This window comes from Mytilus californianus, unplaced genomic scaffold (genome assembly GCF_021869535.1).
Source record: "Mytilus californianus isolate M0D057914Y unplaced genomic scaffold, xbMytCali1.0.p SCAF_49, whole genome shotgun sequence".
Lineage (NCBI taxonomy): Eukaryota > Metazoa > Mollusca > Bivalvia > Mytilida > Mytilidae > Mytilus > Mytilus californianus.
The window spans coordinates 963837-979289 of NW_026262700.1; the positions used below are offsets into that span (position 1 = coordinate 963837).

At 31.4% G+C, this 15453-nt stretch overlaps 1 protein-coding gene across 1 annotated transcript in view; it reads right to left on the minus strand.

Annotated features, from left to right (window-relative positions):
* Window positions 1-15453, minus strand: part of LOC127700167 (signal peptide peptidase-like 2B) — a 231364-nt gene that overhangs the window by 53318 nt on the left and 162593 nt on the right. Inside the window, 3 exon segments of the mRNA XM_052203588.1 lie at window positions 7818-8017; window positions 11224-11317; window positions 11804-11895. Coding sequence (XP_052059548.1) covers window positions 7818-8017; window positions 11224-11317; window positions 11804-11895 — 386 coding nt within the window.

Sequence of the window (15453 nt, forward strand, 5' to 3'; positions counted from 1 at the left end):
GAAGAACGCCTTCAAAATAGGAAAACACGTGGTGGTTTGTTTATTTATTACTAAGCGGGATTTGTGTGTTTTTCAGGCTTTGAAACACTAATTAACACGAATTTTTTACACTCCTGGGAAGAATTATTATTTCATTTTGTATTAATGCTTAATAAAAAGGTCTTTTATTCAAATAGTCAAGAAATAGAATAAAAGACAACGTAAACAAACCAACACGTTTTTTCCTATTAGAGTTATCTGTTCTTGTTTTTATGACGTCACGACGAGATTCCAAATGGCTGAACAAAATAGGAAATAATTAATTAATAGTGTCAAGGAAATGAATATTCAGAAACAAATAGGTACGTTATATCATAGAAAAATATCTAACGAAACTAACTGTATACATTGACAAGCTATGCAAGGGTGATAAATAATAAAAATTTGGGAAATAAGTGTGACCTGAATACGTAGCTCTATGGTCCGCAAATTATCAAAAAATATCATAAGGACCTATGAGCTACGGTTCCGCATCTAAGGCAATAGTAGATACCCGATCTCGTAAATCCATTAAGAATATACAAATCAAGATAAGCAAAAGGCTGTCAAAATGCCTGCAAACCAGGCTTTTCTTACATTTATTTTAAGTCATCAACGGCGGCCATAACACCTAAATAATCAACACCCAATCTTCACCTCCTTTTCTTCATGAGAAATAACAAATTAATATTTAAAAAAGATTGCAACAAGCGTTCTCAAGTTAACCTCTATTATGTCATGAGACACAAGACATTAAAATTTGCAAATATTTGAAGCAAGCTGTCATAGATAATTCCACGGAGACGACATGTACTGTCATTTCCCAATCAACCAGGGACTATAGTTCCCGAACGGTGAAACACATAATCATAAAAATACCGAACTTGACCACAACTTTGATATCATACAGACATATTTCAGTTTGAATGGCATAGGTTAAACGGTTTATAAATTACCACACGAAAACAGCTTGAGCCTCCAAATATCGTACTGGCCTTATCAATACCTGATTTTAGACGGAAAACAAGGTTAGCAAAAATGCAAATTATAGAATCATGTGAGTTCTAAAAGAGAGAGAGAGAGAGAGGTTGAGTCGACAAAGTAAGCGTCTCCTTATATGATTAAGTTGTGTTTGTCTAACGTCCAGTGGCAACTACTTCATTAAAAATTAGGGACAGCCAATTAACATTTATACATTAGGTACGTTATGGTAGGTATGAGCAACCGGAAGGAAGCAAATGGAATTTGGAATGTTACTGGAAAATATGGGTTTGATGTATAAGGATAAGAAATTTGCCTTGCAGCAGGTGACCTACGGCCCTATAGAGAGTTGTTTCAATGGATATTGCAGAGAGCTTAAGTCCCAATTGTGCGCGGAAATTGCTTTGCATATATACTTTCCGTACTGCTAAACGCCCCATTCATCAAGAGTTTCATGGCTTAAATTAGGTAGGTCCAGAGATGACCATATTTATATGCCGCAGTTGGGGTTTTGAGACAAAAAAAAAACATTAACAAAAATACCGACCTCCAAGATAGAGGAATTCAATAAAACCTGACAAAACAACACGCTTGACAACATCAACCAACTGTACGAACGGAAAACAAATGTCATATATTCCTTATTGACCATGGGTACAGACCTGATTTGATAGCTAGATAAACCTTCCACTTTTACGACAGTTGTTTATAGTTCCGTTATATTGATAAAATTATGATTATGTGAGCAACCCAAATATACATTATAGGTTAAGGTGACCATATCTGGGATCCAGCAATTGAAAGTGTGTAAACACACAGTATAGATAAACAACATAAAAATAAATCTGACAAAGACGCTAAAGCAAAAATGTTATGTCGTTGATAATACAGTATAGTAAAACATAGTGACATTTACATTTTCCCGATAAAGTACGAGTTAATTAAAATATGAATACAAAGGTCTACATTATACATAATGAAAACAATCCTTTAAAAACCTTATACTTTAAAACCTCTGAACCCATCCTCATCAAGAACGACAAAAGCAAAACAAAAACCCGAAAACTGGATGCACAAATACCAAGCCACGTCAAGAATCCAAAAGGAACATAATAGTTAACCGACCAATAAGGGAAACTGTAAAGTAAATGAATAAATACAACTTCAGCATCTATAACTCCAGGCCATCATGTATCATTGAGAGTTTGACAATGAATATCTATCTATTATTGGTACTTCCCGATCAACTTTTTGAGAATAGTACGAAAAGCTCTTTGACAAAACATGGCTCATTAGTTTTTGCTCATACACTGATAACGTTCTATTAAGTCTGTTTAACAGCTGCAAGCTCTTGAATGTCGTAATAGTTGCGGGTGAAGTTGTTATATTTCTGAAGGTGAAAAACATTTATGATTGCAAAATTAAAATCGCTTCGTTTGTCAAAAACTCTGGTTCCGAGATGACTGTTGGAGCTTTATTTGATGTATATGTCTGCAAATGAGCCAGAGGATGCTATGTCTTTGTCTTTGAGTTGTATAATTAATAAAACACAGACGCATTGTTTGGGTCAACTTTTGCATGGTATTATGAACTATTTTTTGTTTCAATAATTTTTCCTCATAACTCTGATTCATTTCAAACCTGCATGATCACATTTAAGGAACTTCATAAATTTGGTGACGTTAAAATATTGCTCTAGGATAGTTATGAAGAAAAACTATTGAAACTGAAAATAGTCCATAATACCATGAATTGGTTGACCGGAACGATGCGTCTGTGTTCTATCGATTAATAAGATTTATGTTTATTTACTTATTTTGACCGCGGATACTGAAAATGATTAGAATACATCAGGATAATATAAATATGTAATAAGTAACCAGTGACATACTTTATAACTTGAATGACCTTGGTATGATAACATAATGTTATGAGTATGTTTCAGGTATGATGCACACTATGTTTGGCTATTTAATGTAGTCTCAACGACATAAACTTTTTATGTTAGAGTCTTTGTCAGATTTATATGTATATAAAATATGGAGATGTGGTACGATTGCCAATGAGACAACTATCCACCAAAGTTCAAATGAAGTGGGTGTAAGCAACTGTACGGCCTTTAACAATGAGAAAACCCCATACCGTATGGTCGGCTATAAAGGCCCCAACATGACAAATATGAAACAATTCAATTGAGAAACTAAAATGTATGTTTGTTTGGATTTTTAAATAAGTTGTTTTGTTTATCTATACTGTGTGTTTACTTAATTTTGGTTGCTGGATCCCGATCATTGTCACGTTCACCAATAATATATGTTTGGGTTGCTCACATAATTTATCAATATAACGGAACTATAAACAACTGTCATACAGGTTGGAGGTTAGCTATTCAATCAGGTCTCATCATTTTCTTCGAAAAATGTCGGTACCCTTGATAAATGTTCTTTTTTGTTGTTTTTTTTTTTTGCACTACGGGAAGTATATATCAAAGCCATATCCGCGCAGAATTGAGACTAACACTCTCTGAAAAATTCATCGAAAAAAATCTCTATGGGGTCATAGATCGCCTGCTGCAAGGCGAAATTATTATCCTTATACATCACACCCACATTTTCAAGTGGTAGTCCAAATTCCCTTCCCGTCCTTCTGATTGTTCATACCTTGCATAACGTACTTTTGATATAATTTGTTAATTGTTTGTCCTTAATTTTAATGAAATAATTGCCACTGAACGTTAGACAAACAAAACTTAATCATAATCAGAAATTTTACTTTTGTCGACTCAACAGCTCTCTCTCTCTTTTTCAGATGTCACGTGATTCCCTCTGGGTTTGTATTTTTTGATAACCTTGTTCTCCGTCGAATATCAGGTTATTGACCAGGAGAGTACGATGTTGAGAGGCTCAAGCTGTTTCCTTGCAATAATTAAAGAACCGTTCAACCGATGCCATTCAAACTGAAATATGTTTTTTATGATATCAAAGTTGTGGTCACGTTCGGTATTTTGATGATAATTTGTTTTACCGTTCAGGAACTATAGTCCATGGTTGATTGGGAAATGACCAGGTTCAACCCACCATTTTTTCTTAAAATGTCCTGTACCAAGTCAGGAATATGACAGTTGTTATTAAATAGTCCGTTTCTATGTATGTTGGCGTTTTTTTTTTTGTAGCAGTTCAGTGTTTATGTTGTTCCGTTATTTTCCTCTTATATATGATGTGTTTCCATCGGTTTTGGTTTGTGACCAGGATTTGTTTCAGTTAAATCGATTTATGACTATTGAACAGCGGTAAACTACTGTTGCCTTTATGTCGTCTCCGTGCGATTATTTGATACCGCTTGATCCTAATATTTTTAAATTATAATGTGATGTTTCTCTTGACAAAATATAGGTCAAGTTCGATATTTACGATACTCATTCTTATCGTTCGAGAAGTATGGTGTCCGTTTAGAAAATACATTTTATTTTCTTCCATATGACATTTTTTGAACACTCGTTTCAATGTTTTTCAAATATCAATTTGTTATTTCTCATGCCAAATGGGAATGAGGATTGGGTGTTTACCATTTTAGTGTTTGGTCCTTTACTGACTTAACAATAAAACTAATAAGTGTAAGAAAAGCCGGGTTTGCTGTCATGTTTATCTTGTTTTGTATATAATAATAATAATAAATTCTTTTATTAAAGAAGGTAAACACAGTTAGTTACAACAAACTAATCTTCCCTGAGGCCCTCACATAGAAATTACAATGTAATCAAAAACAGATATTCACACATAGTTAATTTACAGTCAAGTAATTCAATGTATTATTATTATCATGATAAGATATAAAACTCTTCAAGAGGTACATGTAGTAAAAAAATCAAAAAATAAAATCTAAATAAAATAAAATATATACATTGTAGAAAACAGAATATTATCTGGATTGTCTTAAGTACTTCTTGATACTTTGTTTAAAAGTAAAAGTGTTTTGAGTTTTACGCATTTTGTGTGGAAGTCCATTCCATAACACTGATCCAGAATAAACAAAAGATTTCTTAAACAGCTCAGCTTTTGTCTTAGGAACTATCAGATTATCTTGAGTGACACATCTCAAGGAGTAAGGATTATTATCTGATTTCAGTTTAAACTTTTGAACTAGGTACATTGGTGCTTCACATTTATATAGAAGTAAATATTTTTGGTATTTTATTCTATTTTCAACTATCATCCACCCAAGTTCTTTAAATAAGGGGGCTGATGGGGATAAAGGATCTGTATCTAGAATTAATCTTGCTGCCCTTTTTTGAGATTTAATATTCTTGTTATCCCTTTATTTTTACATTCTCCCCAAATAATACAGCAGTAGTCAATTAGGGACAGAAAATACACATTGTAATATGTTTTCCTAGCACTTATATATAAAAATTTCTTTATTCTAGAAAGAAGGTATATTCTAGATGATATATTAGCACACACTTGGTCAGTTTGATTTCTCCAGCTAAGTGTGCTGTCAATTTTAACACCTAAAAATATTTCACATGAAGAATTTTGTAGTACTTTTGAATTTATTATTAAGTTTGGTTGATAAGTCTGAATTGATAGTTACTGCTTTGTTTAAGTAACCAAACATTTTGTTTTATTTGTATTGATGAACATGTTATTCATTTTGCAACACTCTTCAACCCTGTAGAAATCCTCTTGAACATCATCATGTATATTTTCTATGTGTTCCTTGATTGAAAAAGAGTGGTGTCATCATCATATAGGTCTGTTTCACAATTTTCAATACATAAGGGATGGTCGTTTATCAATAACACAAACAATTGAGGACCAAGTATAGAACCTTAGGGGTGGATTTACGAAATCGGTTATCTACTGTTAGTTTTATTGCACACTGAATGGATTGATAATATTCATGTAGCGTTTTATAAGGTTATCATGTTTTTGACTTCTTGAAGATTTTGAGTATCTAAATTCAAATTACTAGATAGACATTTATTACGTTTTACTTTGTATTTTCATCAACTCGTTATTCATGTTGTTATTATCCATCTTGGAAAATACAAGATATGTTGGATTGCTTTCGGGGCCTTTTATAACTGACTGTGCGGTATGAGGTGTGCTCATTGTTGAAGTTGGCTAGCCATAAAACCAGGTTCAACCAACCAATTTTTCTTAAAATGTCCTGTACCAAGTCAGGAATATGGCAGTTGTTATCAGATAGTCCGTTTCTTTGTATGTTGGCGTTTGCTTTTGTTGTAATTCAAGTTTCTGTTGTTCCGTTGTATTCCTCTTATAGTTCATGTGTTTCCCTCGGTTTGAGTTTGTTACCCGGATTTGTTTTTGCTTAATAGAATTATGGCTATTGGACAGCGGTATACTACTGTTGCTTTAATTGAAGACCGTACAGTGACCTTCAGTTGTTAATTTCTATGTCATTTGGTGTCTGGTGGAGAGTTGTCTCATTGGCAATTATACCACATCTTATTTTGATATAGATTGCACGATCAGCGTCAATTTTATGTATAAACGCATTTGGCAACTTAAACATCTTGCTTTGGAAGATGATATTATATTTTGAGGAAATTTCTTGCAACTAGATACACATAAATGTTGATGTATAAGCTTACAAATAACATATATAGATTTTGTTATATTTTATTTTAACAAAACATCCATGCACTACACTGTTTGTTTTCTTCGTACTTGAAATCAGTTGCTCCTGGAATATAGAAAATCGTAAATTAGGGTTATATATATAACCAAAAACAAAAGAAAGGCACTACTTGAACCAACTTCTTCGAAATAAAAATAACTGTTTTCTTATAACTTTCAGAGTTATTGGAATGAGTAAATGTTTATGTAATTATAATTTTTTTTTTTCATTGTTTACTTCTCAAAAACTTATTTTTAACCCAAAAACGAAAGATGTAAATAAGTTTGTGATAACTGAAATGGTATGTATTTTTTCACCTGAAAACAAAGAGAATGACTCTGATGTTCAGTTTCTTAATCGATCTTTTTCTATATATATAATGGCAAATTTTAAATTGACATATCTCAGACTTTTAATCTTTTACTTTTATTGGATGAAATTCCCATTATCGCCAATAAAACAACATTTTCTCCCGAAGCGTGGATTTTTTTTAATATTAGGCTCAAAATATAATAAAGTTTTGAAATCTTTTATAACAACAAATAATTGTGAAATTAATACATATGGGGAAAGGTGCGTTATTTATTGGGCTGAGTATATTAAGGTGTTCCTAATAAGACATTGCATAGACAATAACAAGATAACTTAATCAAATGTAAATGTATACCCGGTGAATAACTATATCAAGCTGACAGTGAACATTGAGGATAGGGTGGTTACCATTGTATTACACGGGTAAACATTATCAAAAGATATACACATATACTTCATTTAAATCATACACCATTGGTATACTAATAATTTTCAAAAATTCGCACTAGGCTAAATATGTGATAGAAATTAACCGATATAAGTTATACATTTACATTGCAGGGAAAACGGTTAATCATCCCCATCTTCTCGAATATCATAGAGAACGCAATTCAATGTAAAGATCTAAACGCAATATTACAGAGTTGATGTTAATTCATTCACAAACGTTACAAATTTCTTCCAGTATCGTAGTGAGGCCTTAAATAACATTATACTGTCAAATAAATGTATGATTGTTTAGAAATTGAGTCCATTTTACTTCCCGTGTTAAGTCCTTTAATTTTCTTTAAATACACAATATTAAATCTAAAATACGTATCAAGTAAAGTAAGAAAAAGATGAAGTATCTACCCGAATTCACAGACGAAGCCAGTTGGAAACTTGCAATCTTCTGTTACTGGTGCCCAAAACGAATACTGCGAAGTTGCTAAAACACAAGTTCCTGCCTCCGGATCAACTGGTTCTATAGAGTCCCAGTTCGCATACATGTTTGTCTGTGTTGTATTGCCTGACTGCCAACTAAAGTTTCCACCATTTACTGACTCTATTCCTATCCACAAACTATCTGAAGATAGAAAACTTGCAATAAAGGTATCAATTAACGTATAACAGTTCATAGTTAATAAGTTGTTGGGATGGTTCAAACTAAGACATGACCTTTCTTAAGTAGTTTTAGCATTTCCATTGTTTTATATTGAGCGTGCGTTCCTAATAAGTATATTTACTATGTGCATGGATAATTTCATATTTCTTCATTAAAGGTAAAAAAAAAAGTGGTAAAGAACCTTTTTGAATTGTATTATTGACGAATTGACCACTTGCTAAAGGAAGTTGAAAATATACTGTTTCGTAGAAAATGGAAACATAAGTTCTCATTAAATGAATCAATAATAATATCTGTAATTCTTCGGGTTTTTAATTTTCTGTCTTTTTTTTTTGGTGGGGGCTAAATTTCTACTATCATTTTAATTTTCTTGAATTCACGAATATTAAACACAATTAGAGATTAGAGAGGGTAGTAATATCATTTCATCCTACACTTTAGTTTCAATCTCACTTATATGTTTTTCTCGAAAATGGCTCACTTTTATTTACACGCATGGAGTTCATGCTATTATTTCTCTTTTGATTCCTTTGTTCGCGCATGCTTATATATATGAATAACTTTGAACATTATGGTGTCCAAATACATTGCCTGGTAGAAATTGCTAGTACAAAATGTATGAAGAAAGCGATGATAATCTTTAGGGATGCGCAATCCTGTTTTCTGAGTAAGGGGGGACATTGGTTTTTCAATTAAATAGTTTGATTCTTAAGACGAAGATAAAAAGTCTCCTAAAGTTTCAATACTTGGGACAAAATCAGAAAGGTGAATTGAGTAACAACTTGAATTCGTAATCTCTTTAACATACTTTAACTGTATTTAATTATTTTTCACATTTCCGTAAATATTCAGTGATATATTTCATGTATTTATTTTAACGAAAATATTGCAAATTTTGAAATTTGTATAGAAGGCACAATTAAAACAAAATAATTTAAGTTAAATCTTAAAGTCAGTTTATGTTATTATTACCAGTAGAGTTTTAGTTTTGGTTGCAAATATCATTGTTTGAATAATTTATCAAATGTTCCGAAATCTAGCAAAATGCAGTTTTGAGTCATTTTCAGGCATTTATGAATTTCAATTGAAATTTTCTAAAATACGCAAAAAATTGTTAAAATCTTACATATCACATATATATCGCATACTATGGGTTTCAGTGAAATTAAAAAAATATTTAATTTAAATGCACCTGGCGTGAAATGAATTCATGGAAAATTGACCCTCCCGATTGTTTAATGTTGTAGAAGTGATGTGATAAAAACAGTTTATTTCTAATCGTATCTAATGATTTTTAAAAATTGTGATCTCGTATTGTTAGGAATGTTAAAGGTATGTATGTCTCTGGGGGAGAACATGCACCTCCAACTAGCAACACCCATGAAAAATTAACTCAACCTTGAGATGAGATAAATCTATTTGATATATATACGATGATTTGGAACTTTTTTTCAGATAAGAATTTACTAACATATACCATTCTTAAGCTATATGATTTGCAACGAGATAATTTTGAGTAATCAACATTTCCTCATGTAGCGACATCCTCTGTGATTGAAGTTTAATCAGATTGCTATAAAAAAATTGATGTGGATAATTTCGATATATTTTCTTCTTTACATATACGTGTATATATTTTTTTCTTCCAATGCTCGTCCATCAAAACAAAATTGTCTACATCGGGCCAATTTGGCATTTGTTTGGATATTTTAGTGTTTTTTGTATTTTTTAAATTCAATTAAACAGCGCCATTTATTCATATGCATTGTTCAATCAATGTAAACAATTAAATCAACATAATTCACGGGTGAGTACATGCAAATAACTAGCAATTATCAAACTGTGATTAAAAAAAGGTTCCGATTTCAGTTTTCCTTAGTTAAGTGAAGACTTAAGTAATATTATGCATACGACTTGCACACTTTACGTAACTCATGAAATTCTTAGTGATTACTTATTCTTGGGAACATTTAAGTTTCGATGTTTTATGCATACTGGTCCAGACATTTAATAAAGATATCAATTATAAATAGGGTGCGTCCAGCGCTTTTCTTTATTTATTTCTATAAGGAACGATCAAGTCAATATATTTGAAAGCCAATACTGTAACAAATACTCAAACACTTCAAGCGTTTTTTTTACCAAAAGGGACATGAAAAGAATAGACACATCCATCTAAAGTCAACTTTGCCAAAAGGAGTTGGAACTTAAGTTTCTTAACAATTTCTAAATTTATCAACCAAATATTTCAAGGTCATGTTATAAAATTTATAATAATGTCTCTCCGTATGAAAGTTAATTTTCATGTTTTTAATTAAAAGTTTTTATTTACATACGCAAAATAATAATTAAAGTCAACGCTACGAAGTAGCGAGGGTGGGTATATATCTTTTGGTCCGACCGTCATTATTTTCCAGGTTCTATATCCAAAAATGTATATCGGATTGCAACTGTACTTGGATACATCGTCAAATACATACAATAACGAGAGGAATACATATTGATATTGAGGTCACTATGTAAAAGGTCAAGGTAACAGTTACTAAATATAATCTTAATTTTTGCAGCAAAGTTGTTCCAGGATGCTTAACTAATATCACACATTGCATCTATACTTGGATATATGATCGTGTAATGGGATGACGATCCCTATTGGTTTTGAGTTCACTACTTTCAAGTTAAAGGTTAAACCTTCAATAAAATAGACTAATTTGAGCAAATAACTAGTTTCCGGATAATAAATCAAACACTACATATGGGCTTGCTTGCGTATATGCTCAAATATTAAAAGGAAGATCCCTATTGATTTTACTTACTAGATATAAAAGAGAGGTGAAACATACCAAAGGGACATTCAAACTCATAAGTCGACAATAAACTGACAACACCATGACAATAAATAAGAATAAGACTAATAGACAAACAATAGTACACCAAACAAAACATAGAAAACTAAAGAATAAGCAACACGAACCCCAACAAAAACCGTGGGTGATCTCAGGGTGAAGTCACTTCAAATATATTTGTGCACCAAAATATTTCTGTCTTAAAACATAACCAAAAGAAATATTATTTTATCCATTGAATATACTGCAAAACACGTCATAATTCTGTCAGTTCTTGATTAACACACCAATAATAGTTATGCTTACATAGTCTGAGCTTACCTATTTCTAAGATTTGAAATGTCTCATAAAGGAATTGATCTTCCTCCTGGTTATTTATTTCGATGAGTGTTGAACAAATGTTGGTACAGTATTCCTTCAAAATTTTATTAAAAGTGTATAGAACCTGTAGTACTTAGATAAACAATACATATAATATTATCACCTTTCAACAATTTATTGCAAATGAAATTAATGAGTATTCGCAAGTAAATATATTAATCACAAGTGACAGTTTCTCAAAGAGGAAAGCAATACTCAACCAACATTTTTATTCGTATCTTTCAATCCCGCATTGACGATAGCCTGTTATTTCAAAACTTTTCGCATCATGAATGGCAAACGGTAAACCCGGGAACATTTTTTTACACTGAACAACGACATCTTGATATACAATATGGACTGCGAAGACTGTTTAACGTTTATGGTTTGATGGTTGTTGTATTACTGTTTCAATACCTTTGTGCCGAGAAATATTGGATAGTCACAAATGCCTCCTTGTTTTGTGAAATTAGCTCATAGAAACAGATATATTTTATCACAATTTATTACTTCCAATATACTAAGTAATAACAATGGTTACCTTTGCTTGACTATAATTACTCCCAGTGTTAAATAAGTATATTGACCCGTCGAATGACTGGATATTTGGATCTCCGATGTCATCCGGAATACCTTAAAAAAGTAAAATCAGAGTAATAGTAATACTGTAACAGTAAATAAAGTACTAGATCTTCTACCTCATTTCGGATGGGCTCTCCGAACAAAATCTAGTTCAACTCTAGCATCGTGGATTCATTGATTGTTAATGGGTACCAATCTTCGTGGATTAAGGGAAAATGTTTTTAATGGATTGCAATCTATACAAAGCCCAAAAATGACAATTTTAGAGCAATTCATACGACAAAACTAGCGGCCTAATTTATGTACAAAACAATAAACGAAATAAAATATAATATACAGCATCAACAACCACTGAGTTACAGGCTTCTGACTTTAGACATGCACATACAGAATGTGATGGGGTTAAACACGTCTACGGGCGCCAACCCTGCCCTTACCTGGGACAGTGGTATACCAGCACAACATAAGAACAAACAATAAAAATCAGTTGAAACGGGTTAAACGCATCAGATCAACGTGGTGTTACAAGAGTCTGCATACAGGCCTATAAAACATATGTACTTCGTTTATCATTTAAATTTGTGGTTTACCTGAACTCACGAAATTCACAAAAAAAATAGTATCTCATGAATAATAATGAATCCACAGTAACAAATAAAATGAAAAATCAATAAAACCAAATTAATCCATTCAGCGCTAGTCAGACTGCTCCAATTAATTGAATAAGGGGAATTTTGAAACGGTTTTTTTTTCAATACTTGAAATGACGTATTCTGAATTAGACCGGTCCAATATCGCCTATTTTGTTTATGTCAATGGACCGAAAAGTTGTATATGAATATAAACAATGCAATGTTATAAGGGACGAACTGTTCGAATAATTGTGTTACATAATATAATCAATATATGTGGGTATAGAAATTCGATACATATATTCCAGACTCTTCATATTTAAGTGATTTCAAAAATATTACATTTATATATAAACAGCAAGAGCAGATATACATTTTTGAAAAAGTATAATTAACTATTTTACTGTATTAAGGATAAATTCATATCAAGCAAACAAGGAAACATTTATTAACGATTATATCCCAACTTGTAACAGGGCATGTTTTATCGAAACATGCGACAAAGTTGTTTTTAATAAAATCCATTAGAATTGAAATGGGGCGCAGAGACTCAATCTCTATTTGAGCTAAACAGCTTTTAAACACACATTTTGTGGAACGATTACTGGCTACGAATTGGGGCTTGATATAGAACGGCACACATATCAATGTCGTAATTTTAAGAAGTTATCAAAGTACTAATATGTATATACCGCTTTTACTGAGAGTGTTACAAGTATGCCAAAACAATAGTTAAATATGTATAGAAAAAATATAGATAAATTTCTTACAATATGCATTTAGTTGACTCCACTGCCCTGAATCTAAACATACGATGGAATCACTCCCCCATAGGGTATATCCATTCAAGCAGGACAAATTTGCCTCTGTGCCTACAGTAGTGCCTCCTACTTCAATAAGTACACTCGCATTACCACAACTTCTAGTCTCTGGATCATTACATGTAACTACAATAAAATGTTTATAAAATTCTGAAATAAGAGACAGGATATTTTGGTGACCAGTTAAAGAAATTCTGCATATTAATCATAATAAATATTTCAATTATTATCAGACAGTTATTTCTTGTAAGATGTAGTATTTCCTTGTCTGCTCTCGTGTTTTTGAAATGTATAATTCTTTTTCTGTTTGCTTAAATTGTATCAATGTGTTCATGTGAAGCCAACCGTACATACATTTATTAGTATGGTAATTACATATTCAATATTTAAACTTATTGCATTAGCACCTCAATAGCATAACATCGGTTCTGTCAAGCTGGTCAATGAATAAATAAATGCCATGAGTATATAGACCTCTAATTGTATGTTGCGTTGTGTATGTGTTGTTGGGTTAGTGCCTCATTGACATATATTCCATATAATATGTTATTCATATACGACAATGTATCTGGAAAACGGATAACCTTATATATTGATTTATGATTCTGAATTCATCGATCTTTATATTATAAAATATTAATAGAAATAACATAACATAACATACAAGCATGAATAAATGTAAATTAAAAAAATAATCAACAATCTTGTCTACTTATCAGGGAATCCATTTCAAATTGATTAACAAAAGTTTTAACTGCAATGTGAGGATAAAGAACTCCAATGTAAACTTGCATCAAACGGCATTTTCTATATGAAATTTTTTTTGAAAAATTGCGATAAATTCCCTTATCTACTATTTGACAAAGCGTAGTAGAAAGTCTTCACAATAACAGAAAAATTAAGGTTTAAAATATGAACATTTGATATAAGCTAGTAATAACTAACCTTCGTAGGATCCGTCTGGGTGACTTTTGTTACACTTTTTACCTGAAATGAATATGATATGTGTCCAAACATCATCAAGTTAAACGTACACTGTTACATTGTGCTAATCGTTAAACCTATTTAAAGATAAATTATATTCTTACATTGGTTGCAATGAAATACTGTGGTTTTCCTTTAAAATAAAGACCATTTTGTCACTGCATTTAAAATAATTTTTCTAATTTAATTTCTTTGGGGTCAAACCATTGTTGCCAAAGACGTTGCACCAAGACGGTGTGAAATACACGGAAAAATATGAAGTTCCTTGAATTGAATACTTTATTTACGTTATCAGTCATAAAAACAATAATTCATCCAAAATTTATTTATAAATACAAATTTAGAAAATTATTCGAATTTGGCCTCACAACAGTGAACATTAATATACGCACTATGTTAGTTTGTGAGTTATTGTGTTTATCTGTGAAGTTTTCAGTGTCGAATTCATTGATTACATATACTTTTGTTTATTTTTCATCAGTAGACATTGATTACTTTGTGCTGATGTTGAAGTCTTTTCTGTTCATGGTAATAAGAGTTAAACAAATGTTCCATATTTGATAAAAAAAAATTATTAGGTTCACTATTCATTAAAAAAAGACACAAATTATCAAGAAAAATATTTTTAAAAATTGACAAACGACTGATGCAGAAGTATTTTCAACAATATATATTTCTAGATTTATGTAACTGAAAAACATTAGGGTTACTATTGATCGTATTTCAACAAAAAAGTCCGTATTTACATTACACTCAGAAAATATTGAAGACATTGTGTCTAAGGATACCAAAAATTAGTTTCACAAATAAAAGATATATATACTTTGAATTTATTGAACAATTAAACGCCACTAACACAAATGTTGATATAAATTGACAAATAAAAGATAAACAACTTACTTTGAATTGATTGAACAATTGACGCTACTAATACCAGGGTTATTATATCGTATCTGAACATCATTTGCAATCTCTGTGACAACTGCATTATCTAACTATTTGATCAGAAGTCTTTACATGTAGGCCTTATATATATATATATATATATATATATATATATATATATATATATACTTGTTTCCATCTTCACTTAACTGGAACAGTATTGCAACAGCTTTGATAAAGAACGTTGAGCAGACGCCTAAAGAAAAGAAATTTACAGTGCAATCAAA